This window comes from Pseudophryne corroboree, chromosome 4 (genome assembly GCF_028390025.1).
Source record: "Pseudophryne corroboree isolate aPseCor3 chromosome 4, aPseCor3.hap2, whole genome shotgun sequence".
In the NCBI taxonomy this organism is placed as follows: domain Eukaryota; kingdom Metazoa; phylum Chordata; class Amphibia; order Anura; family Myobatrachidae; genus Pseudophryne; species Pseudophryne corroboree.
This window is the reverse complement of record NC_086447.1, coordinates 607,482,013-607,509,260: the sequence shown is the minus strand read 5'-3', so window position 1 is coordinate 607,509,260 and position 27,248 is coordinate 607,482,013. Positions and strand designations below refer to the sequence as shown.

At 46.7% G+C, this 27,248-nt stretch overlaps 1 protein-coding gene and 1 pseudogene across 3 annotated transcripts in view; both read left to right on the top strand.

Moving 5' to 3' along the window:
• The window catches only part of LYST (lysosomal trafficking regulator), an 864,675-nt gene that overhangs the window by 576,250 nt on the left and 261,177 nt on the right, over positions 1-27,248 (top strand). For all 3 annotated transcript variants that reach the window (XM_063917604.1, XM_063917602.1, XM_063917605.1), the window contains exons 29-31: positions 11,056-11,195; positions 16,396-16,602; positions 25,971-26,147. In XM_063917604.1, the coding sequence (XP_063773674.1) occupies positions 11,056-11,195; positions 16,396-16,602; positions 25,971-26,147 (524 nt within the window). The remainder of the gene's footprint in view (positions 1-11,055; positions 11,196-16,395; positions 16,603-25,970; positions 26,148-27,248) is intronic.
• Positions 9,809-9,928, top strand: LOC134913774 (5S ribosomal RNA; annotated as a pseudogene).

Below are 27,248 nucleotides of genomic sequence, written 5' to 3'. Positions count from 1 at the left end.
TTGGCCAAGAAGGACTTGGTACCCGGAACTTCAAGAGATGCTCACAGAGGACTTATGGCCTCTGCCGCTAAGAAGGGACTTGTTTCAGCAAGTACCATGTCTGTTCCAAGACTTACCGCAGCTGCGTTTGACGGCATGGCGGTGGAACGCCGGATCCTAAGGGAAAAGGCATTCAGGAAGAGGTCATTCCTACCCTGGTCAAAGCCAGAAAGGAGGTGACCGCACAACATTATCACCACATGTGGCCAAAATATGTTGCGTGGTGTGAGGCCAGGAAGGCCCCACGAAGAAATTTCAACTCGGTCGATTCCTGCATTTCCTGCAAACAGGAGTGTCTATGGGCCTCAAATTGGGGTCCATTAAGGTTCAAATTTCGGCCCTGTCGATTTTTCTTCCAGAAAGAATTGGCTTCAGTTCCTGAAGTCCAGAAGTTTGTCAAGGGAGTATTGCATATACAACCCCCTTTTGTGCCTCCAGTGGCACTGTGGGATCTCAACGTAGTTCTGGGATTCCTCAAAACACATTGGTTTAAAACCAGTCAAATCTGTGGATTTGAAGCATCTCACATGAAAAGTGAACATGCTCTTGGACCTGGCCTGGACCAGGCGAGTGTCAAATTGGTGGTTTTTTTCTCAAAAAAGCCCATATCTGTTTGTCCATTCGGACAGGGCAGAGCTGCGGACTCGTCCCCAGTTCTCTCCCTAAGGTGGTGTCAGTGTTTCACCTGAACCAGCTTATTGTGGTGTCTTGCGCCTACTAGGGACTTGGAGGACTCCAAGTTGCTAGATGTGGTCAGGGCCCTGAAAATATAGGTTCCAGGACGGCTGGAGTCAGGAAAACTGACTTGCTGTTATCCTGTATGCACCCAACAAACTGGGTGCTCTTGCTTCTAAGCAGACTTTTGCTAGTTGGATGTGTAATACAATTCAGCTTGCACATTCTGTGGCAGGCCTGCCACAGCCAAAATATGTAAATGCCCATTCCACAAGGAAGGTGGGCTCATCTTGGGCGGCTGCCCGAGGGGTCTCGGCTTTACAACTTTGCCGAGCGGCTATTTAGTCAGGGGCAAACACGTTTGTAAAATCCTACAAATTTGATACCCTGGCTAAGGAGGACCTGGAGTTCTCTCATTCGGTGCTGCAGAGTCATCCGCACTCTCCCGCCCGTTTGGGAGCTTTGGTATAATCCCCATGGTCCTTTCAGGAACCCCAGCATCCACTAGGACGATAGAGAAAATAAGAATTTACTTACCGATAATTCTATTTCTCGGAGTCCGTAGTGGATGCTGGGCGCCCATCCCAAGTGCGGATTATCTGCATTACTTGTACATAGTTACAAAAATCGGGTTATTATTTGTTGTGAGCCATCTTTTCAGAGGCTCCGCTGTTATCATACTGTTAACTGGGTTCAGATCACAGGTTGTACAGTGTGATTGGTGTGGCTGGTATGAGTCTTACCCGGGATTCATAAATCCTTCCTTATTGTGTACGCTCGTCCGGGCACAGTATCCTAACTGAGGCTTGGAGGAGGGTCATAGGGGGAGGAGCCAGTGCACACCACCTGATCCTAAAGCTTTACTTTTTGTGCCCTGTCTCCTGCGGAGCCGCTATTCCCCATGGTCCTTTCAGGAACCCCAGCATCCACTACGGACTCCGAGAAATAGAATTATCGGTAAGTAAATTCTTATTATTTACACAGTGTAATGAGTGTATGCCTATATTTTTCTAATTTCTATATTTTACTTGTATCAATATATGTTTTGTACAATATTGCGCTGTTTGCAATATTTATTGATGATAAAGTTGGGGCCAATAGATTAAACGACTGTATACAGTATATACGATATACACTGTTGCTGCAGTCTCGCTAAACAGTCGTCCTTGAATCCCCAGGTCCCGTTCGACTAGGCCTGTGCCAGCATCATCCATGTGTCTTTCTCGCATGAATCTGAGTCAGTCACAATGCAATGTAACACAACCACTCTACAAAACTACACTGATTATTTCTCTAACGTCCTAAGTGGATGCTGGGACTCCGTAAGGACCATGGGGATTAGCGGCTCCGCAGGAGACTGGGCACAACTAAAGAAAGCTTTAGGACTACCTGGTGTGCACTGGCTCCTCCCACTATGACCCCCCTCCAGACCTCAGTTAGATTCTTGTGCCCGGCTGAGCTGGATGCACACTAGGGGCTCTCCTGAGCACCTAGAAAGAAAGTATATTTAGGTTTTTTATTTTCAGTGAGATCTGCTGGCAACAGACTCACTGCAGCGAGGGACTAAGGGGAGAAGAAGCGAACCTACCTAACAGGTGGTAGTTTGGGCTTCTTAGGCTACTGGACACCATTAGCTCCAGAGGGATCGACCGCAGGACCCGACCTTGGTGTTCGTTCCCGGAGCCGCGCCGCCGTCCCCCTTACAGAGCCAGAAGCACGAAGAAGGTCCGGAAAATCGGCGGCAGAAGACTTCGGTCTTCACCAAGGTAGCGCACAGCACTGCAGCTGTACGCCATTGCTCCTCATGTACACCTCACACTTCGGTCACTGATGGGTGCAGGGCGCTGGGGGGGGGGGCGCCCTGAGGGCAATAAATAACACCTTGGCTGGCAAAATATACATCATATATAGTCCCAGAGGCTATATAGATGTAAAATTACCCCTGCCAGTATCACAGAAAAAGCGAGGGAAAGTCAGCCGAAAAGGGGGCGGGGCTTCTCCCTCAGCACACTGGCGCCATTTTCTCTTCACAGTGCAGCTGGAAGACAGCTCCCCAGGCTCTCCCCTGTAGTTTTCAGGCTCAAAGGGTTAAAAAGAGAGGGGGGGCACTAAATTTAGGCGCAATATATGTATACAAGCAGCTATTTGGGGGAAAATCACTCAGTTATAGTGTTAATCCCTGCATTATATAGCGCTCTGGTGTGTGCTGGCATACTCTCTCTCGGTCTCCCCAAAGGACTTTGTGGGGTCCTGTCCTCAGTCAGAGCTTTCCCTGTGTGTGTGCGGTGTGTCGGTACGGCTGTCGACATGTTGGATGAGGAAGGTTACGTGGAGGCAGAGCAGAGGCCGATAAATGGGATGTCGCCCCCTGTGGGGCCGACACCAGAGTGGATGGATAGGTGGAAGGTATTAACCGACAGTGTCAACTCCTTACATAAAAGGCTGGATGACGTAACAGCTGTGGGACAGCCGGCTTCTCAGCCCGCGTCTGCCCAGGCGTCTCAAAGGCCATCAGGGGCTCAAAACAACGCCCGTTACCTCAGATGGCAGACACAGATGTCGACACTGAGTCTGACTCCAGTGTTGACGAGGTTGAGACATATACACAATCCACTGGGAACATCCGTTACATGATCTCGGCAATGAAAAATGTGTTACGCGTTTTCTGACATAAACCCAAGTACCACATACAGTAAAAGGGGTTTTAGTTTTGGGGAGAAAAAACAGCCACTGTTTTGTTCCCCCATCAGATGAATGAATGAAGTGTGTAAAGAAGCGTGGTTTCCCCCGATAAAAAAGTTACTGATGGCGTACCCTTTCCCGCCAGAGGATAGGTCACGTTGGGAGATATCCCTTAGGGTGGATAAGGCGCTCACACGTTTGTCAAAAGGTGGCACTGCCGTCTTAGGATACGGCCACCTTGAAGGAACCTGCTGATAAAAAGCAGGAGGCGCTCCTGAAGTCTGTATTTACACACTCAGGTTATATACTGAAACCTGCAATTGCCTCAGCATAAATAGTGCTGCTGCAGCGTGATCTGACACCCTGTCAGATAATATTAATACGCTAAGACAGGGATAATAATATTTGCTAACATTGAGCATATTTAAGACGTCTTATATATAAAGGATGCACAGAGGGATATTTGCCGGCTGGCATCCAGAATTAATGCAATGTCCATTCTGCCAGGAGGGTAGTAGAAACCCGGCAGTGGACAGGTGATGCTGCATTTAAAAGGCACATGGAGATTCTGCCTTATAAGGGTGAGGAATTGTTTGGGGATGGTCTCTGGGACCTCGTATCCACAGCAACAGCTGGGAAGAAAATTTTTTACCTCACAAAAGCCTAAAGAAAGCACCATATTTTCAGGTACAGTCCTTTCGGCTTCAAAAAAGCAAGCGGGTCAAAGGTGCTTCCTTTCTGCACAGAGACAAGGGAAGAAGGAAAAAGCTGCACCAGTCAGCCAGTTCCAGGATCAAATATCTTCCCTCGCTTCCTCTGAGTCCACCGCATGACGCTGGGGCTCCACAGGTGGAGACAGGTGCGGTGGGGGCGCGTCTCGGGAACTGCAGGGATCAGTGGGTTTGCCCACAGGTGGATCCTTAGGTTCTGCAAGTAGTATCACAGGGATACAGGCTGGAGTTCGAGACGACTCCCCCTCGCCGTTGCCTCACATCAGCCTTGCCTGCTGCCCTCGGAGAAAGGTAGTACTGGCGGCAATTCACAAGCTGTACTTCCAGCAGGTGAAATCAAGGTACCCCTCTTTCAACAAGGCCGGGGTTACTATTCCAAAATGTTGTGGTACCGAAACCAGACGGTTCGGTGAGACCCATTCTAAAATTGAAATCCTTGAACACTTATATACGAAGGTTCAAGTTCAAAATGGAATCGCTCAGGGCGATTATTGCAAGCCTGGAAAATTTCAGGGTATCACTGGACATCAAGGATACTTACCTGCATGTCCTTATTTACCCTCGTCGCCAGGTGTACCTCAAAATTGTGATACAGGATTGTCATTACCAATTCCAGACGTTGCCGTTGGTCTGTCCCCGGCACCGAGGGTATTTACCAAGGTAATGGCCGAAGTACTTATCCCGTACTTGGACGATCTCCTTATAAAGGCGAGGTCCAGGGAGCAGTTGTTCGTCGGAGTAGCACTATCTCGGGAAGTGCTACAACAGCACGGCTGGATTCTGAATATTCCAAAGTCACAGCTGGTTCCTACGACGCGTCTACTGTTCCTGGGTATGGTTCTGGACACAGAACAGGATAAAAAGGGTTTCTCCCGGAGGAGAAGTCCAAGGAGTTGGCGTCTCTAGACGGAGACCTCCTAATACAAATACAGGTATCGGTGCATCTATGCATGCGAGCCTTGGGAAAGATGGTAGCTTCTTACGAAGAATTTCCATTCGCCAAGTCCCATGCAAGGATCTTCCAGTGGGATCTGTTGGACAAGTGGTCCGGGTCGCATTCTCAGATGCATCGGCGGATAACCCTGTCTCCAAGGGCCAGGGTGTCGCTGTGGTGGTGACTGCACATCTTCTAGGGGGCCGCAGATTCGGCATACAGGACTGGGTCCTGGTGACCACGGATCCCAGCCTTCAAGGCTGGGGGGCAGTCACACAGGGAAGAAACTTCCAAGGCCTATGGAAAAGTCAGGAGACTTCCCTACACATAAATGTTCTGGAACTTTGGGCCATTTGCAATGCCCTAAGTCAGGCTAGACCCCTGCTTCAACACCGGCCGGTGCTGATCCAGTCAGACAACATCACGGCGGTCGCTCATGTAAACCAACAGGGCGGCACAAGAAGCAGGATGGCGATGGCAGAAGCCACAAGGATTCTCCGATGGGCGGAAAATCAGGTGTTAGCACTGTCAGCAGTGTTCATTCCCGGAGTGGACAACTGAGAAGCAGACTTTCTCAGCAGACACGACCTCCACCCGAGAGAGTGGGGACTTCATCCAGAAGTTTTCCAAATGATTGTACACCGTGGGGAAAGGCCACAGGTGGACAGGATGGCGTCCCGCCTCAACAAAAAGCTACAAAGATATTGCGCCAGGTCAAGGGACCCTCAGGCGATAGCTGTGGACGCTCTGGTAACACCGTGGGTGTACCAGTCGGTGTATGTGTTCCCTTCTCTGCCTCTCATACCCAGGGTAATGAGAATAATAAGAAGGAGAGGAGTAAGAACTATACTCATTGTTCTGGGTGGCCAAGAAGAGCTTGGTACCCAGAACTCCAAGAAATGATCTCAAAGGACCCATGGCCTCTGCCGCTCAGACAGGACCTGCTGCAGCAGGGGGCCTGTCTGTTCCAAGACGTACCGCGGCTGCGTTTGACGGCATGGCGGTTGAACGCCGGATCCTGAAGGAAAAGGGCATTCCGGAGGAAGTTATCCCTACGCTATTTAAAGCTAGGAAAGAAGTGAACGCAATCCATTATCACCGCATATAGCGGAAATATGTTGCGTGCTGTGAGGCCAGTAAGGCCCCAAAGGAGGAATTTCAGCTAGGTCGTTTTCTGCACTTCCTACAAGTCAGAGGTGACTATGGGCCTAAAATTGGGTTCCATTAAGGTCCAGATTTCGGCTCTATCGATTTTCTTCCAAAATAGAACTGGCTTCACTGCCTGAAGTTCAGACTTTTGTTAAGGGAGTGCTGCATAGTCAACCCCCGTTTGTGCCTCCAGTGGCACCGTGGGATCTCAACGTAGTGTTGGATTTCCTGAAGTCGCATTGAGTTGAGCCACTTAAATCCGTGGAGCTACAATACCTCACGTGGAAAGTGGTCATGCTGTGGGCCGTGGCGTCGGCCAGGCGTGTATCAGAATTGGCGGCTTTGTCATACAAATGCCCTTATCTGTATTCTATATGGATAAGGCGGAATTGAGGACTCGTTCCCAATTCCTTCCTAAGGTGGTATCAGTTTTTCATGTGAACCAACCTATTGTGGTGCCTGCGGGTACTTGGGACTTGGAGGATTCCAAGTTTTCTGGACGTAGTCAGGGCCCTAAAAAGTATATGTTTCCAGGACGGCTGGAGTCCGGAAAACTGACTCGCTATTTAGCCTGTATGTACCCAACAAGCTGGGTGCTCCTGCTTCTAAGCAGACTATTGCTCGCTGGATCTGTAGCACGATTCAACTTGCACATTCTGCGGCTGGAATGCCGCACCCTAAATCTGTGAAAGCCCATTCCACGAGGAAAGTGGGCTCTTCTTGGGCGGCTGCCCGAGGGGTCTCGGCTTTACAAATTTGCCGAGCTGTTACTTGGTCGGGTTAAAACACTCTTGCAAGAGTCTACAAGTTTGATACCCTGGCTGAGGAGGACCTAGAGTTTGCTCATTCGGTGCTGCAGAGTCGTCCGCACTCTCCCGCCCGTTTGGGAGCTTTGGTATAATCCCCATGGTCCTTACGGAGTCCCAGCATCCACTTAGGACGTTAGAGAAAATAAGATTTTACTCACCGGTAAATCTATTTCTCGTAGTCCGTAGTGGATGCTGGGCGCCCATCCCAAGTGCGGATTGTCTGCAATACTTGTTTATAGTTATTGCCTAACTAAAGGGTTATTGTTGAGCCATCTGTTGAGAGGCTCAGTTATATTTCATACTGTTAACTGGGTATAGTATCACGAGTTATACGGTGTGATTGGTGTGGCTGGTATGAGTCTTACCCGGGATTCAAAATCCTTCCTTATTGTGTCAGCTCTTCTGGGCACAGTATCCTAACTGAGGTCTGGAGGAGGGTCTTAGTGGGAGGAGCCAGTGCACACCAGGTAGTCCTAAAGCTTTCTTTAGTTGTGCCCAGTCTCCTGCGGAGCCGCTAATCCCCATGGTCCTTACGGAGTCCCAGCATCCACTAAGGACTACGAGAAATAGATTTACAGGTGAGTAAAATCTTATTTTTTATATGCGACATGTATATACAGATGCAGCCACTCTCTTCCCACACGCAGCACTGGTAAGACTTAATAAGCAGGGCAGCGACTAGTCGCAATCTTCATGCATCTCTTTGGCTGTGCGCATGCATACACATGTGCGCGTCATAGTGGCGGAAACAATAGTCACGCCAGCTTTTCCATGAATAGGACGCACAGTGGCAAAGATGAGGGTGGCTATATCTATATTTGTGTGCAATTGAGTTTGAATCTATACAAAGTGCAATGATGCAGCAGCCATGGCCTTTTTTCATGCCAAGTGGTATTGTGCTTTGAATGCAGATTCAGACTCCGTTACACACACGTGTCACATATCAAATTAATCTGTCTCATGAAGCTGTTTGTTGCATTGAATACCCGCAAAAAGACTTGACGCCGCTTGCAGCAGCTTACTCGCACCAGATGTCTTAAGGCCGGTTCAGGCTTGGTGTATGAGTTCACGTATGTAATATGTAGTAACATAATATAATGGAGAGCAGATAGTTCCATGGCCACTTTTAATTGGTTCAGTCTCATTGGGTTTCTGGTATTAGAACATAAAGTAATTTTAAGAATTGACATTTGATACCTTGGTTAATTGACTGGGTCTTAATTTTTGAGAGTTTATTTTTTAGGGGGTGTAGGTATGCCCAAGTTGGAGTTAACCACTTGGTGTGGATGTGGGCCTGCGTTTGGGCTCCTTGAAAGTCCAGATTTCGGCCTTGTCCGTTTTCTTCCAGAAACAATTGGCTTCCCTCCCTGAGGTTCAGACATTCTTGAAGGGGGTTCTGCACATTCAACCGCCCTTTGTGCGTCCCACGGCACCTTGGGATCTTAACGTGGTGTTGCGGTTTCTGCAATGGGACTGGTTTGAACCTTTACAGGAGGTTGACGTTAAGTCTCTTACGTGGAAGACTGTTACAATGTTGGCCTTGGCTTCCGCAAGGTGTGTCCAAACTGGGGGCTTTGTCTCACAAAAGCCCCTATTTGGTTTTTCATGAGAATAGCGCTGAACTCAGAACTCGTCAGCAATTTCTTCCTAAGGCGGTTTCTGCATTTCATATCAACCAACCTATTGTGGTTCCGGTGCTTACTGACACCTCTGCTACCTCGAAGTCCCTGGATGATGTGAGAGCTTTGAGGATCTACGTGAAGAGGACAGCTTGTCACAGAAAATCTGACTCGCTGTTTGTTCTCTATGATCCCAGTGAAATTGGGTGTCCTGCTTCAAAGCAGTCTATTGCTCGCTGGATCAGGCTTACTATCAAGCAGGCTTATTCATCGTCAGGATTGCCGTTTCCGAAAGTATAGGCCCACTCTACTAAATCAGTGGGTTCTTCCTGGGCAGCTACCTGGGTTGTCTCGGCATTACAGCTCTGCCGAGCAGCTACTTGGTCAGGATCGAACACATTTGCTAAGTTTTACAAGTTCTATACTGCGGCCTCTGAGGACCTTCAGTTTGGTCAATCAGTTCTGAAGGAACCTTAGCACTCTCCCACCCGGTTTGAAGTTTTACTGCCTCACCTTAAGACGATTATGTTTCTCCTTGTATTTATAGTCCCACAAACTTCAAACTTAATAATATGTGCAGATGTAGTCACAGGAACATAATTCTGCTTGGAGATGGCCTCTTACAGCCTTTACATTTTGAAATGGGGTTTAGGAGGGAACCGCACCAGTCCAAAAAGGATTTTTTGAACAATTAGTAGCCTCTGAAAAAACTGAATTTAAATGGAATTTCTTCTATATATGGCAACCATGGATGTTGTAGGGGTTTATCCCAGTATCATATAATGTTGCTTTCAGTGGTGCTCCCTAGAGTCAGAGAGTATCAAGTACAAAAGGACCAAAAAGAGAGGTTTGAAAGAAAGGACTCTTTTTTGGGAGCACTCTTAATTCAGAGGTTATTGGTATAATTTGTAAATTATCAATAAAAACAATTTAATTAACAAAAGTCCAATTCTAGGAGTGACTGTATGTGAAAAACATAGCTTAGCGAAAATATTGATAAATTAAATTATTCGTGATCTCCAAATTCACGATTTACAAATTGCCAGGTCACGTGTGCATGTAATCTTTTTCATTTGTAACTTACCTGTTACGAATCACGTATACTCTCCATTCCTAATATATAGCAACCATTTGGCATACATTTGGAGTGACCAAAGAGAGAAGTCCAATAATTGCGGTCACACTTCACTGGAGATGCCCAATCTCTTCTGAACTTGGAAGCTAAGCAGTGAAAGGCCGGGTCAGTACGAGGAAGGGAGACCTCCTTTGAACACCCTGGTACTGCAATAAATTGGCTATTGGACACAGTAGCATTTATAAAAATCCGTAATGGATATTAGCAGTATGAATGATGGTCATACATTTCATAAGATATAGTATGCAGAATTTTGTTGACAAAAGCATCACAGAATTTTACTCCTGGCAATTTGTAAATCGTGAATTTGGAGATCACGAATAATTTAATTTATCAATATTTTCGCTAAGCTATGTTTTTCACATACAGTCACTCCTAGAATTTGACTTTCGTTAATTAAATTGTTTTTATTGATAATTTACAAATTATACCAATAACCTCTGAATTAAGAGTGCTCCCAAAAAAAGAGTCCTTTCTTTCAAACCAGCCTTTACATTTTAACATGGTTGCCTACAGTACACACTGAGAGATGTGTGCTAAGCGATCTATCACAGACCGCTCAGCACACATCTCTCCCCCGCTCACCACTCAGCGCAATGTGTGCCGGGGGGGGCACTCATTTTAACCAGCTATGAAATTAGCGATCTCACTAGATTTGACATGCATGTCTGCCAAATCTAGAGCCGGCGATAGCGTCACGCGGGACCGCGCATCGCTGTCAACGGCACCCTACACACTGAGAGATCCATGCTTAAATTCTAAGCAATCTAGTCAGATTGCTTAGAATGTAAGCACGGATCTCTCCGTGTGTACCCCCCTTAAAACTGTCTTTCTGATCTCCTCAGACACCTCCCTACTTTGCTAATACCAAACAGCAAAGTAACTACTTTACTTTCTACATTTCTATAGACTGAGTGGTTGAAGACATACAGTAGGTGATGCTAATTCGGGAAGGCAATTAGTTTGAAATATCACTGCAATCCAATTATCTTTGCTAAGGGGTACCAACAAATACGTCCAAGCCACTTTAGAATATATTTGATGGAGAAGCAATAATTTATCTATTTTTAGGTTTTTCTTTTTCTTGCTTTATTCTACGACATACCAAATTAGTCATAAAGCATTGTTTCAATGAGCTGTAAGGGTACCATCAAATTTGTCCATGTCTGTACATACTGTAGGTAGCTCTGGCTAAATCTACTTTATCTGTAAATCCAGTTGCTAAAAATTATTATTTGTCCTTTACAAAACTGACACTACTGTCCTGGTCTGTTTGTATTAGACGTCTCAGAAAATAGGATATGTCCAGAATCACATTTTGAATGTTCTGAAGATGAGATGCAATTGAATGCTTGCCATGTTAAAAATGAATTTCAAAACGAGTTGTTTAAAATAATGGTTGAAGGAGTCAAACTATCATTGGTATGTATTACTTTAACTTCAAATGCTGTTAGTACTGGATGTAAACCATTTTGCTAGAATTGTAATGTGTATCCTCATCTTTATGCCTAAATAAACTGCATTTTCCCTCAAGTCCGTGGCAATACATGGTGCAGAAGTCCATACAAAATGTTTTTATTTATTTTACAAATCCTTTTATGTAGCTTATATTTATATATACTCAAAGTTCAAACCCTTGAATTAACATTTATTAGAGGTAGGCATATTCTTTTTTTTTTTAATGATAGCTGTAATCTTTTATATTGTTGAAGAGCATAAGTTCTTATCTCAAAGAGTGGACCAATGGGCAGTAATAAGAAATATCCTATTATAATGTTTTGACCAAGTTAATAATGTATTACTGGTCACTTACCCACCCCTTGCTCCACCCCATGGGGATGTAGAAGAATGTGACAGTCACCAGAAAGCATGGTTTAAGAAAATGTGATTAATAGTAATGTCAGGTAGGCTACAGTGGGTAATGACCAAAATGATTCATGTACCAAATGAAACAGCTAGATGTTAAGAACAACAGTTGTAGATGGTGGTAAGGAATTTGGCACAGAGCACACAGTGCACAATTTATAGTAGATGGGGAGGTAGAATACTTGTGTGTGACTATCATAATACATATTCTGTATCATGCAAATTATTAATTTATTACACAGATTAGTTTGACAAGGGTGTGAGTAAGGCTATGTACACAGAACGATTTGCAGATAATGCGACATCGTCTGCGATGGTACCTGGCAGCTGGGCCGGCATCAGCAAGTGCGTATGTTGGCTGTGATGAGCGGTGGTGCACAGAGGATCGTGGCCATGGCCTCGTAAGCAACATCGGACATTGGACCTGCATGTATGTCCAACGTGCGTTGCAGCATACAGCCCACGGGAGTGCGCATTATACACTATGGGGTGTATTCAATAAGTGTTGGAAGCTTCCGTCTTGTCGGAAAGATGGCAGCTTCCGACAGATTTAGGTCAGAAGGGGTTCCAACCTATTCAGTAGTGGGTCGCTTTTTCCGACAAGTCTGGAATTCCCGACTTGTTGGAAAGCTGTCAGAATATACGCGGAATGTCAGCTTCAGCCGCCGAGCCACGTGTATTGTCGGAAAGGCGGCAAAACCCGACAGGTTTTAGCCCCGTTTCCGACAATGACTTTTTTAAATGTCGGGTTTGGCCGCAGCACTGATGGAGATCTTAGCAGTGCGGCGGTATGACGGGAGCTCCGAGAGGAGGCTTGTCAAGTCTCTGGTTTTGTCTGTCCCCGGAGGGGGCACTAGTGGGACAGTGCAGATGTGGTGTATAAAACAAGAAGGCCGAAGAAAAGTCCTGCGCATATGCGCTGATGTTTATTATGTCACAGAGCAATGGAATAACAGATTGAATGGAATTCGATTGATAATAACTTGGAACCGGCAGTAACAGGAAATGAAATATGGGTAATCACTGGTACAACTGATAATAGGAATAATGGCCCTCATTCCGAGTTGTTCGCTCGGTATTTTTCATCGCATCGCAATGAAAATCCGCTTAGTACGCATGCGCAATGTTCGCACTGCGACTGCGCCAAGTAACTTTGCTATGTAGAAAGTAATTTTACTCACGGCTTTTTCATCGCTCCGGCGAACGTAATGTGATTGACAGGAAATGGGTGTTACTGGGCGGAAACACGGCGTTTCAGGGGCGTGTGGCTGAAAACGCTACCGTTTCCGGAAAAAACGCAGGAGTGGCCGGAGAAACGGTGGGAGTGCCTGGGCGAACGCTGGGTGTGTTTGTGACGTCAAACAGGAACGACAAGCACTGAACTGATCGCACAGGCAGAGTAAGTCTGAAGCTACTCTGAAACTGCTAAGTAGTTAGTAATCGCAATATTGCGAATACATCGGTCGCAATTTTAAGAAGCTAAGATTCACTCCCAGTAGGCGGCGGCTTAGCGTGTGTAACTCTGCTAAATTCGCCTTGCGACCGATCAACTCGGAATGAGGGCCAATGAACGGTAACTTAATCCAAGGAAATTAATATTCAAAAGTCACTGGTAACACATATATGAGGAATGAGGATAACTTGATACAAACGGTTTTGAGAAATATAAAGTCACTGGTAACCAGAGGCGTAACTAGGGTTTTCGGAGCCCAGGGCAAGATGAAGAGTGGCGCCCCCCCCCCCCCCCCCCAAATAAAATAAAAATTCAAAAGAAGTATATGTGCGCCTTTGGCGCGCGCGGCGAAAACATGGGCGTGGCCATGCACCAGAAGGGGTGTGGCCACTGAAAATGCCCCGCAGTGCCAGTTACATTGCCCCACAGTGCCAGAAACATGCCCCACAGTGCCAGTTACAATGCCCCACAGTGCCAGATACATGCCCCACAGTGCCAGATACATGCTCCACAGTGCCAGTCACATTGCCCCACAGTGCCAGTTATATGCCCTACACTGCCAGTTATATGCCCCACAGTGCCAGATACATGCCCCACAGTGCCAGTTACATTGCCCCACAGTGCCAGTCACATTGCCCCACAGTTCCAGTTACATTGCCCCACAGTGCCAGTTATATGCCCCACAGTGCCAGATACATGCCCCACAGTGCCAGATACATGCCCCACAGTGCCAGATACATGCCCCACAGTGCCAGTTACATTGCCCCACAGGGCCAGATACATGTCCCACAGTACCAGATACATTGCCCCACAGTGCCAGATACATTGCCCCACAGTGCCAGATACATTGCCTTACAATGCCCCACAGTGCCAGTTACAATGCCCCACAGTGCCTGTTTCATGCCCCACAGTGCCTGTTTCATGCCCCACAGTGCCAGTTACATTGCCCCACAGTTCCAGTTACATGCCTTCCCCTCCCCGCTCACTCACCGCTTCTTCCCGTGGCTGTGCTATGTGAGGGGAGGAGAGCGCAGTGCCTCTCCTGCCCCTCACCGCTCCAGTTTCGCTCCAGGTCTCCGGCGGCGGCTATGTGGCGCCGGTTCGCTAGCCAATCAGAGCTCGCGGACCGGCATCCAATCAGGAGCTGGTCCGCAAGCTCTGATTGGCTGACGCCGCCGGCGGCCGGAGACCGGACACAGGCAGCGCTGCAGGTGGTGAGGGGAGGGAGAAACGCTGCGCTATCCTCCCCTCACATTGCGGCGTGACAGGGGCGAGTGGGGCATGATGCCCTGGCCGCCAGCGGCGCCCCCCCTCTGCTGGGCCTGCCAAGGCACCCAGGGCACGTGCCCCACTCGCCCTACCCTAGTTACGCCTCTGCTGGTAACACAAATGAGGAATGAAGATAACTTGATAACTGGATGCAAACGGTTTTGAGAAATATAACTGAAGCAGACAGAACTCCGGTAATTGTAGAAAGGCACACAGTCTCTGTAACACTCAAGTTCTTATAGCTAGCAAGGCCTAGGCAGGAGATAGTCCTAAAACAGCAAGTTTGTTAAGTGCTGGATGCAATGCACAGAATGTAATGCTGGTAATTAGGTGCACAGGTTAGACAATGAATAAACACCTGAGGAGAGTCTCTTACTGCAGATGAATTGTAGCAGGCTGTGGCTGCAGTCTGAAGCAGGCAGGAGAAATGAAGACTGGAGAATGAGACGATGAGAGTAACCACGGTGAATAACTAGAGACAGGAACACGGGAACCAGGAGAACTTGCACACTGAATGTGACTCGTCCGAGGCGATGAGACTGAGCCACGGACTGGAACTTATACCCCTTGCTCTGTGATGATTGGATGTTGAACTCTGTGGGAACACACCCCGCTGGATTGGGCGTCCGGATCAGCTGAGCGCAGGTGTCATGGCGGCGCCCACACCAGACAGACGCCGGCACACAGCGGGGCACACACCGGACGCGGCACAGGGGCACCCAGCGACACCAGCTACGACGCCCGCGGACAGTGCATTCATGCAGCTGCGACCCCTGGAGGCCCGCACACCAGCGCGCCGGTAAGTGAGATGCTGCTGAACGCCGATTTCTGGTATGACGGGAGCGCCGGGAGGAGGCTGATGGGCACCAGGAGCCGGGCAGTATGACGGGAACAATGGGAGGAGGCTGATGCGGACCAGGAGCCGGGCAGCACGGTGGTATGACGGGAGCACCAGGCTCCAGCCCGTCCCCCAATTCTAGCCGCGGCCGCAGGGTGGGAGATAAGCCACTGGAGCGCTGGAAGATGAGTCTGGGTGCAGCAGGAATCCGAGAGAAGCCAGAAAGGGAGAGGTGGGCACCTGTCTGTGTCCTTTTAGACTCTGTCAATTCGACCTTAAAACAAGTTGGATTGGCATTGTTGGGAACAGCCAAATCCTGGCCGTTCATTGAATAGTGCTTTGTCGGATCTTGTTTGTCAGAAAAGATCCGAATCTTATTGAATATACCACTATATCGAGCATACACGCTATACAATATTGTCACGAAACGGACGATATCAGCCGGATCATGGGGGTAATTCCAAGTTGATCGCAGCAGGAATTTTGGTAGCAGTTGGGCAAAAACCATGTGCACTGCAGGGGAGGCAGATATAACATTTGCAGAGAGAGTTAGATTTGGGTGGGTTATTTTGTTTCTGTGCAGGGTAAATACTGGCTGCTTTATTTTTACACTGCAAATTAGATTGCAGATTGAACACACCAAACCCAAATCTAACTCTCTCTGCACATGTTAAATCTGCCTCCCCTGCAGTGCACATGGTTTTACCCAACTGCTAACAAAATTCCTGCTGCGATCAACTTGGAATTACCCCCCATATGCGATATTGCATAGTGTGTACACACCCTAACTGTACATAATAATCTCCTACTCTTTTAGCTTCACCATTTTTAAGTGACAAAACAGAAGGAAGTTAATCACACTATCAGAATCTTCATAGCAGCACAGATTATTTCTGGGGCCAGTTTTGTGAGAAACAGGGATATGTCCTCTCGTGTGTAACTGATGACATCGCTACATGTGATGGACAGTCTCATAATGTGTGAAGATGGGAATGGAAGCAAACAGAACGCCACAGAGGAAGAAGAAATGGATTTGGAACATAATGACTTGAGAATATACGAAGCAGATCATGGTGACATTTTTAATATTTAAATAAAAAAATAAAAAATTATTTTATACATGTAGGATATATTTTGTGTGTTTTATTTATTTTTTGTCTACTATAACAAGAATTTTCATTTTGTACTTTCTGCAGGGTTCAAGTAGAAGCGGTTCTCCCAAACATCAGTGGAAAACAATTCTTTTCTTATGCAATGACACCTTTCGTGTTCAGCTTGGAAGGCTTTTGGTACATCTCTTATCTCCATCACAACTAATTGGAGATCGGAAAAAAGTCCTTGACCTAGTTAATGAATCTAAGCATCAAGACATTTTAGCAGATTGTTTAAGTCCAGGTTTGCAGGTAAGAGCTTGTATGTGGAATGTTTGTTATTTGAGTATGATACAGGTATTAAGTGTGTTATTGTTTTTTGGATGCATGACATACATTTGGTGTATATTTATATTTTATTCTTTTAATTAGCAATTTTTAACATGATTTTTCAAAATATGTTAAATGTCATACATGGCTGTTGTCAGGTCACATCGCATAAATAATTTGATACCAATTCAAATGGTAAGCAATACAAATTATACACACCATGCCACCAAAGTGCATGTGTATGTTAGGATAATAATTTTATTTTTACTTGTTCATCCCTCTCTTTCAATGGGTTGGTATTGTGTGACCGGCGGTCACCATACCAACGGCGGGATCCCTACATTTAGATGCCTGGTGGGGGGGTTGAGCAAAACAAATCGCCTTCCTGGCTCGCCACAGGTTCTATTCCCACTCTGTGAGGGGGGCGGGATGTAGCTGTCTGTATTGTGACCGTCGGTCACATAACTACATCCCCTTTCAATTATTGCTATTCACATATCCTTCCATAAATAGGTCAGAAATACCCCTTTTTCACCTCCAGCTTTGAACATGGGATATTACACATGAACATGCATAACCTGTGTTGCTGTGCAGTGTAAAAGGGCCCAGTTGGAATAATCCAGGTTCAGTGACCCAGTATTCCAAATCGGGTTGCTTGCCAGGGTTGAACACAGGTTCAACCCGGCTAGGTCTGCTGTTTAAACAGAAAGTCGGGCCAATGCAACCCGTTTCCCGTTTACTCTGTGTGGACGGGCGGCGCTTGGAGATCATATGATCTCCAAGCTCCGTCACCGCTGATGTCACCAACCCGGCAATATGCTGAGCTGGAAACAGGGCCAGCGAGTGGCCTGAGGCGGATCGCAGCTGCGACCCGCCTCATTAGGTATAAAAGAGGTATCATTCTATCCTAGTTTTTAACATTTCCAGCAACAATGACAGCAAAACTCCTTTGTAGAATTAGACCTGATACACCATAGGATGTGTGAGAGATCCCAGACTAAAGGTCCCCACATATCTGCGATAAATTGCGGCAATTCTCTGCTCCTCCTTTTGGCAATCCCAATCAAAAAGTGATCGGGATCACCAGATCAGATTTATAAACATGTTTAAAAATCATGATTTATCGTTGCTTTGTTTTTGAGTGTATGGCGAGCATCGGCCATTGCATTGATCCTCGCAGGGCTTTGTATGCTGAAAAGGGCAGGTGGGGTGGGGGTGCGGGGGCCTATAGCTGCGGCGGTAGTGGGGTAGGAACATACAGCAGTGGCGGGTGGCAGTACAGTGATAAAGTGCTTATAGCAGCAGCGGCGGCGACGATAGTGGGGTTGGGGGTTGCTTGCCTATAGAAACAGCGTCCAGTGTTAGTGTGGTGTAGGTGAGTATGCGTAATTGTGGTGGGTTGGTGATGCTGGCGGCAGTCCCGGGATTACGTTTTTCTAAAGTTTGAGGCCTAGCATGGAGTATAGGGAGAGGGAATCTCCAGATTGATGTATCTGTCCATTTTGGAAAATGTTGTTGCGAGCAGCCATTTTCAAAATTCGAGATAGCTATGGTGAACCAATCACAGCTCACCTCATCATCGTCCTGCCCCCTTGGACTGGCTAATATTTGAGCAGCGGGAGAGCTGTCAGGCGGCGGATTGCTCCTGAAGACTCCTGAGTACTAGGTGGGTGGCAGCCAATGCAAAAGAGCTCATATGGCTGCCGCCCTCCTAGGTGAAGATGCTGCATGAAGCAGACGAAAGTCCTAGAGGAGGGCAGCAGCCATGTAAAAGAGCTCAATGGCCACTGCTCCCCAGGTGAAGAATGTTGTATAATACAATTTTTACAAGGTGGTGTTTTGTTTTGTTTTTTATATATTTCCATTACAGGGAGCTCACAGGTGACAGCAGGTCCTTAATTTCCGGGTATAGTGGTTCTCCAAGTGTCGGCATGCTTGCTGGGACCTGTAGTCCCACTGTAGCGGACAATATTCACCTTCGCACCCACTGCCCGGGGGCATGGGGGATAGCCTCGGGCTTCAACACAGCAGTGGGGTAGACTTGGAGAGAGGGGACCCCTTTATATGAACTTTACCCACTTCCCCAGGACTGACTAGTTAGGTGGTTGATGCTTTGGTTGAGGGACCCTGTCAAGTGTTTCCCCCAGTTGTGGCATTACCCCCTGCTAGTGGAGCCCGAAGCTGGTTCATTAAATATAGAGGACCCTACACATTTAATTTCTGGTATTTTTTTGAACCAGGGCTTGCTCAAAGAGCCCAGGGATGGTTATGTTTGGGGGGGCCCGCACTTTGTCAGCTTTCAACTTCGCACCCACTGCCCTGGCTTTCAGGGGATAACACCAGGCTTCAGCCCAGGCCTAGTGTCCACTCGAGAGTGAATGCCCTGTTATTGGGGATGCTGTTGTTAGGTCGACAGTCATTAGATCGACCATTATAGGTTGACATGCATTAGGTCGACAGGGACACTAGGTGGACTTGGTCATTAGGTCGACATGTACTAGGTCGACAGGTCAAAAGGTAGACATGCGATTTTCAACTTTCTTTTTTTATTTTTGTACTTTTCCACACTTTACAATCCACATGGACTACAATTGGGAACAGTAACATGCTCAAAGCCTGGCGAGCGAAGCGAACCATGCGAGGGGACACAGTGCACTAATTGGGGTCTCCCGTCACTTTACGAAGAAATAGACACCAAAAAAAGTTTTTAAAAAACTCATGTCGACCTTTTGACCTGTCGACCTAGTGTCCCTGTCGACCTATAGTGGTCAACCAATGACTGTCGACCTAAGTTGGGTCGACCCAACGACCCATACCCTTTTATTGAGGAGGTCCCCACTTCCTGAGAAATTCCCGGCCTGGATGGGGGGATAATGTTTTTGGCTGGGGTGACCCCATCAAGTGTGTCTCTTGGCTGTTGCATTACACTTTTGCTAGTGGATCCCGGTGATGGTACTAAAAATACGCGGTAACCTTACTCTGTTTCCCCCCAGAATTTTATAACCAGGGCCGGATCCAAGAGCCTGGGAACAGTTATGCTTTTCCAATTTTTAACTATTAATACAAGGGTTTATTGTAGTGGTAGAGTAATGTTATTGAGTTAAAGAGTGTAAGGGGGGGTGGGGGGGGGGATAGTAGCATACCATACTACACCCATTCAATTAGCTCCAGCAATTTCGGAGCTATCGAATTTACCCTGCTGGGTATTCAATTGTGGGCACGTTTCACCCATTTCTCTAACGTCCTAAGTGGATGCTGGGGACTCCGTAAGGACCATGGGGAATAGCGGCTCCGCAGGAGACTGGCACATCTAAAGAAAGCTTTAGGACTATCTGGTGTGCACTGGCTCCTCCCCCTATGACCCTCCTCCAAGCCTCAGTTAGATCTCTGTGCCCGAACGAGAAGGGTGCACACTAGGGGCTCTCCTGAGCTTCTTAGTGAAAGTTTTAGTTTAGGTTTTTTATTTTCAGTGAGACCTGCTGGCAACAGGCTCACTGCATCGAGGGACTAAGGGGAGAAGAAGCGAACTCACCTGCGTGCAGAGTGGATTGGGCTTCTTAGGCTACTGGACATTAGCTCCAGAGGGACGATCACAGGCCCAGCTTGGATGGGTCCCAGAGCCGCGCCGCCGGCCCCCTTACAGAGCCAGAAGGCAGAAGAGGTCCGGAAAATCGGCGGCAGAAGACGTCCTGTCTTCAACAAGGTAGCGCACAGCACTGCAGCTGTGCGCCATTGCTCTCAGCACGCTTCACACTCCGGTCACTGAGTATTAACTATACAGCAGCTATAAGGGGAAAAACACTTATATAAGGTTATCCCTGTATATATATATAGCGCTCTGGTGTGTGCTGGCAAACTCTCCCTCTGTCTCCCCAAAGGGCTAGTGGGGTCCTGTCCTCTATCAGAGCATTCCCTGTGTGTGTGCTGTATGTCGGTACTTTTGTGTCGACATGTATGAGGAGAAAAATGATGTGGAGACGGAGCAGATTGCCTGTAATAGTGATGTCACCCCCTAGGGGGTCGACACCTGAGTGGATGAACTGTTGGAAGGAATTACGTGACAGTGTCAGCTCTGTATAAAAGACAGTGGTTGACATGAGACAGCCGGCTACTCAGCTTGTGCCTGTCCAGACGTCTCATAGGCCGTCAGGGGCTCTAAAGCGCCCGTTACCTCAGATGGCAGATATAGACGCCGACACGGATACTGACTCCAGTGTCGACGGTGAAGAGACGAATGTGACTTCCAGTAGGGCCACACGTTACATGATTGAGGCAATGAAAAATGTTTTACACATTTCTGATAATACGAGTACCACCAAAAAAGGGGTATTATGTTCGGTGAGGAAAAACTACCTGTAGTTTTCCTGAATCTGAGAAATTAAATGAGGTGTGTGATGATGCGTGGGTTTCCCCCGATAACAACTGATAATTTCTAAAATGTTATTGGCATTATATCCTTTCCCGCCAGAGGTTAGGGTGCGTTGGGAAACACCCCCTAGGGTGGATAAAGCGCTCACACGCTTGTAAGGGCTCTACCTTCGCCTGAGATGGCCGCCCTTAAGGATCCTGCTGATAGAAAGCAGGAGGGTATACTAAAAGGTATTTACACACATACTGGTGTTATACTGCGACCAGCAATCGCCTCAGCCTGGATGTGCAGTGCTGGGTTGGCGTGGTCGGATTCCCTGACTGAAAATATTGATACCCTAGATAGGGACAGTATATTTTTGCCTATAGAGCATTTAAAAGATGCATTTCTATATATGCGTGATGCACAGCGGAATATTTGCCGACTGGCATCAAGTCTAAGCGCGTTGTCCATTTCTACCAGTAGAGGGTTATGGACACGTCAGTGGTCAGGTGATGCGTATTCCAAACGGCATTTGGAAGTATTGCTTTATTAAGGGGAGGAGTTATTTGGGGTCGGTCTTTCAGACCTGGTGGCCACGGCAACAGCTGGGAATTCCACGTTTGTACCCCAGGTCGCCTCTCAACATGAGAAGACGCCGTATTATCAGGCGCAGTCTTTTCGTGGACAAGCGGGCAAAAGGTTCCTCATTTCTGCCCCGTGACAGAGGGAGAGGAAAAAGGCTGCAGAAATCAGCCAGTTCCCAGGAACAGAAACCCTCTCCCGCCTCTGCCAAGCCCTCAGTATACGCTGGGGCTTTACAAGCAGAATCAGGCACGGTGGGGGGCCCGTCTCAATGAATTTCAGCGCGCAGTGGGCTCACTCGCAAGTAGACCCCTGGATCCTTCAGGTGATATCTCAGGGGTACAAATTAGAATTCGAGACGTCTCCCCCTCGCCGTTTCCTAAAGTCGGCTTTACCGATGTCTCCTTCTGACAGGGAGACAGTTTTGGAAGCCATTCACAAGCTGTATTCCCAGCAGGTGATAATCAAGATACTCCTCCTGCAACAGGGAACGGGGTATTATTCCACACTGTTGTGGTACCGAAGCCGGACGGCTCGGTGAGACCGATTCTAAATCTAAAATCTTTGAACACTTACTTACAGAGGTTCAAATTCAAGATTGAGTCACTCAGAGCAGTGATTGCGAACCTTGAAGAAGGGGACTACATGATGTCTCGGGACATCAAGGATGCTTACCTTCATGTCAAAATTTACCCTTCTCACCAAGGGTACCTCAGGTTTATGGTACAGAACTGTCACTATCAGTTCAGACGCTGCCGTATGGATGATCCACGGCACCCCGGGTCTTTACCAAGGTAATGGCCGAAATGATGATATTCATTCGAAGGAAGTGAATTTTAGTTATCCCTTACTTGGACAATTCCCTGATAAGGGTAAGATCCAGGGAACAGTTGGAGGTCGGTGTAGCACTATCTCAGGTAGTGTTGCGGCAGCACGATTGGATTCTCAATATTCCAAAATAGCACCTGGTTCCGACGACGTGTCTTCTGTTCATAGGGATGATCCTGGACACAGTCCAGAAAAAGGTGTTTCTCCCGGAGGAGAAAGCCAGGGAGTTATCCGAGCTAGTCCAGAACCTCCTAAAACCGAGCCAAGTCTCAGTGCATCAATGCACAAGGGTTCTGGGTAAAATTGTGGCTTCCTACGAAGCAATCCCATTCGACAGATTCCACGCAAGAACTTTCCAGTGGGACCTGCTGGACAAATGGTCCGGGTCGCATCTTCAGATGCATCAGCGGATAACCCTGTCACCAAGGACAAGGGTGTCCCTCCTGTGGTGGTTGCAGAGTGCTCATCTTCTAGAGGGCCGCAGATTAGGCATTCAGGACTGGGTCCTGGTGACCACGGATGCCAGCCTGCGAGGCTGGGGAGCAGTCACACAGGGAAGGAATATCCAGGGCTTATGGTCAAGCCTGGAGACATCACTTCACATAAATATCCTGAAGCTAAGGGACATTTACAATGCTCTAAGCTTAGCAAGACCTCTGCTTCAAGGTCAGCCGGTGTTGATCCAGTCGGACAACATCACGGCAGTCACCCACGTAAACAGACAGGGTGGCACAAGAAGCAGGAGGGCAATGGCAGAAGCTGCAAGGATTCTTCGCTGGGCGGAAAATCATGTGATAGCACTGTCAGCAGTATTCATTCCGGGAGTGGACAACTGGGAAGCAGACTTCCTCAGCACGACCTCCACCCGGGAGAGTGGGGACTTCACCCAGAAGTCTTCCACATGATTAAAAACTCGACAGGTATTGCGCCAGGTCCAGGGACCCTCAGGCAATAAGCTGTAGACGCTCTGGTAACACCGTGGGTGTACCAGTCAGGGTATGTGTTCCCTCCTCTGCCTCTCATACCCAAGGTACTGAGATTGATAAGATGGAGAGGAGTAAGCTCTATATTCGTGGTTCCGGATTGGCCAAGAAGGACTTGGTAACCGGAACTTCAAGAGATGCTCACGGAGGATCCGTGGCCTCTACCTCTAAGAAGGGACCTGCTCCAGCAAGGACCCTGTCTGTTCCAAGACTTACCGCGGCTGCGTTTGACGGCATGGCGGTTGAACGCCGGATCCTGAAGGAAAAAAGGCATTCCGGATGAAGTCATCCCTATCCTGATCAAAGCCAGGAAGGATGTAACCGAAAAAACATGATCACCGCAATTGGCGAAAATATGTTGCGTGGTGCGAGGCCAGTAAGGCCCGACGGAGGAAATTCAACTGGGTCGATTCCTACATTTCCTGCAAACAGGAGTGTCTATGGGCCTGAAATTGGGGTCCATTAAGGTTCAAATTTCGGCCCTGTCAATTTTCTTCCAAAAAGAACTAGCTTCAGTCCCTGAAGTTCAGACGTTTGTAAAAGGGGTACTGCATATAGAGCCTCCTTTTGTGCCTCCAGTGGCACTTTGGGATCTCAATGTAGTTTTGGGTTCCAAAAGTCACATTGGTTTGAACCACTTAAATCTGTGGAGTTAAAATATCTCACATGAAAAGTGGTCATGCTGTTGGCCCTGGCCTGGGCCAGGCGCGTGTCAGAATTGGCGGCTTTATCCTGAAAAAGCCCTTATCTGATTTTCCATTCGGACAGGGCGGAATTGAGGACTCGTCCTCAGTTTCTCCCCAAGGTGGTTTCAGCGTTTCACCTGAACCAACCTATTGGTGGTGCCTGCGGCTACTAGGAACTTGGAGGCCTCCAAGTTGCTAGACGTTGTCAGTGCCCTGAAAATATATGTTTCCAGGACGGCTGGAGTCAGGAAATCTGACTCGCTGTTTATCCTGTATGCACCCAACAAGCTGGGTGCTCCTGCTTCTAAGCAGACTATTGCTCGTTGGATTTGTAGTACAATTCAGCTTGCACATTCTGTGGCAGGCCTGCCACAGCCAAAAATCTGTAAATGCCCACTCCACAAGGAAGGTGGGCTCATCTTGGGCGGCTGCCTGAGGGGTCTCGGCTTTACAACTTTGCCGAGCAGCTACTTGGTCAGGAGCAAATACGTTTGTAAAATTCTACAAAATTGATATCCTGGCTGAGGAGGACCTGGAGTTCTCTCATTTGGTGCTGCAGAGTCATCCGCACTCTCCCGACCGTTTGGGAGCTTCGGTATAATCCCCATGGTCCTTACGGAGTCCCCAGCATCCACTTAAGACGTTAGAGAAAATAAGAATTTACTTACCGATAATTCTATTTCTCATAGTCCGTAGTGGATGCTGGGCGCCCATCCCAAGTGCGGATTGTCTGCAATACTTGTACATAGTTATTGTTACAAAAATCGGGTTATTATTGTTGTGAGCCATCTTTCAGAGGCTCCTCTGTTATCATGCTGTTAACTGGGTTCAGATCACAGGTTATACGGTGTGATTGGTGTGGCTGGTATGAGTCTTACCCGGGATTCAAAATCCTTCCTTATTGTGTACGCTCGTCCGGGCACAGTATCCTAACTGAGGCTTGGAGGAGGGTCATAGGGGGAGGAGCCAGTGCACACCAGATAGTCCTAAAGCTTTCTTTAGATGTGCCAGTCTCCTGTGGAGCCGCTATTCCCCATGGTCCTTTCGGAGTCCCCAGCATCCACTACGGACTATGAGAAATAGAATTATCGGTAAGTAAATTCTTATTTTTTATGGCATTTTCGCCAATGCTTTTTCACTTTTTTTTAATTTTTTATTGATAAGGCATTGGCAAACGTGCCTCAAAATCGGCAAAAACGACCTGTGTTTTCGCCAGCGCATGTGTGAAAACGTGGATTTGCCGATGCACGTTTTTCCGCTACTGACGAATGTTTTGCCTAGGCGCAGAAAACGTTCCTGCTATTGCATAGCGCGAATCCCCATTGCCCATTGTATTTTGGGAAACGTATACAGTATGACATGATGCCAGGAGTCCTAGCAAATCACTTACAGTATATTTCAGATTTCTTTTTGTAAGAGGCTGCAAAGTTTTTACACACTTTAGAATTTTTGGTGCACTATTTGTCCTTTTAATGGCAGCTTATTTCTGCCTGGAATTTTAGTAAATGGGGTGATTTTTTCTGAACTCATTTGTTTGTTTTCTGGGGGGGGGGGGGGGGGAGGGGGTTCTTTTATTTAGAGCATACTGGTAATAATTCCTGAAAAAATTAACTGATTCTTATACAGTAGAAGTTGCAGTCCCTAAAGTGTACAGTATATACGTATATTTACATTATATTTTTTGGATGTATTGTATACATTTTTTTTTTTAAAGAATATTAAAAAGAGAATTACAAGAAAATGCATATAAGAAATTACAAGAAAAATTACATACAATTACAAGAAAACACATTTCATATGAAATAAGATGGGGATGGAAACAAAGACACTGGGGGAAGGGATTATGTAACACATTGTGATCACTGGAAGAAGTTGGGAGGAATCACTGCTATAGTAATATAATTATTTTTACTATTTTAGCATGGACCCAAGTTGGCTCTGTATTTGTTTGAACTAATGCATGATCACAAAGAAAATTTAACCAAAGAAGACCAGGCCATGGGAGCTTTGCTTATGGGGGCATTAAAGCAGTCTGGTTACAAATGTATCCCTCCAAATGTCCCGTTGAAGTTAGACCTAGTTAAAGCCACCAAAGAGGTATGGTTGCTTGATTTTTTATTTTTTTTCTGTTTTGTGTTTGCAAATGTGTTGATGATTCTGTATGCTACAAATTAGTATGCATGTATATGTTTATTACAGAACGTATTTTAAATGGCACTCCAGTACATGTAAAAATAAACAAGGTTTATTAATTCTAGTTCAATATTTTTTGGGGAGCCCTTGATTACATTATAGAGAGACATATAAGTAGCAAAAGGGACCAATGAAAAAAACATTTATAATGATGTTAAATGGATTCAGTATGCTTTGTCTAAATTTTGAATGTCGACAGTTCTTTTTTAAGCTATGTAATGTTGATAGGTACTCCATATCAACAGATTACTTGTCGACATCTTTATAATGTAGATTTTAAGCATGTTGACTTTGATAATACGAGGTGTGGCTATTAAATACAGAGACTGTACTGCGTGAGTTAAAAGTGAAAAGGGGAACATTGACCTTAGACTATCCCAACACGGTTTTGCAAGTTTCACCCCTCTTGCATAGATAGTTTGCTGTCGCACAGCATTCAAACAAGTTGTGTTTTTCCATGCATCGTAAAAAAATGCTTATTCCAAAAGTAGAGCAGCGTTTGAACTTGAAATTTTTAGTTAAATTGAACAAAGTGTCCTCCAAATCTTTCCGTATTCTAACCAAGGCTTATGGGGCAGATTGCTTGTCTAAGATTTAGTGTCGGTGAGGATGCTGAAGATGATGAACATCCCATGTACATCAAAAACAAATGAAAATGTGGGGGGGGAAATTGAAAATTGTTTGAATTGACCATCCGAATGATAGCAGAAATGGTAAACATTGACAAAGAAACTGTTAGGCAAGTTTTGCATCAAGATCATTAAATGACAACAATTTGCGCTAAGATGGTACCAAGACTTCTCACTGCCGAATAGAAAGAATATCTAAAGTGAATTTGTACAGACATTTTGGAACAAATTTAAGCAGATTTGCATTTTTTAGATAAATGTATTACCTGTGATGAAAATTAGATCTTACAGTACGATCCTGGAACAAAACACCTGCCCATGCACTGGAAAACACCATCATTACCAATAATGAAGAAAACACATCAAAGCATAAGAC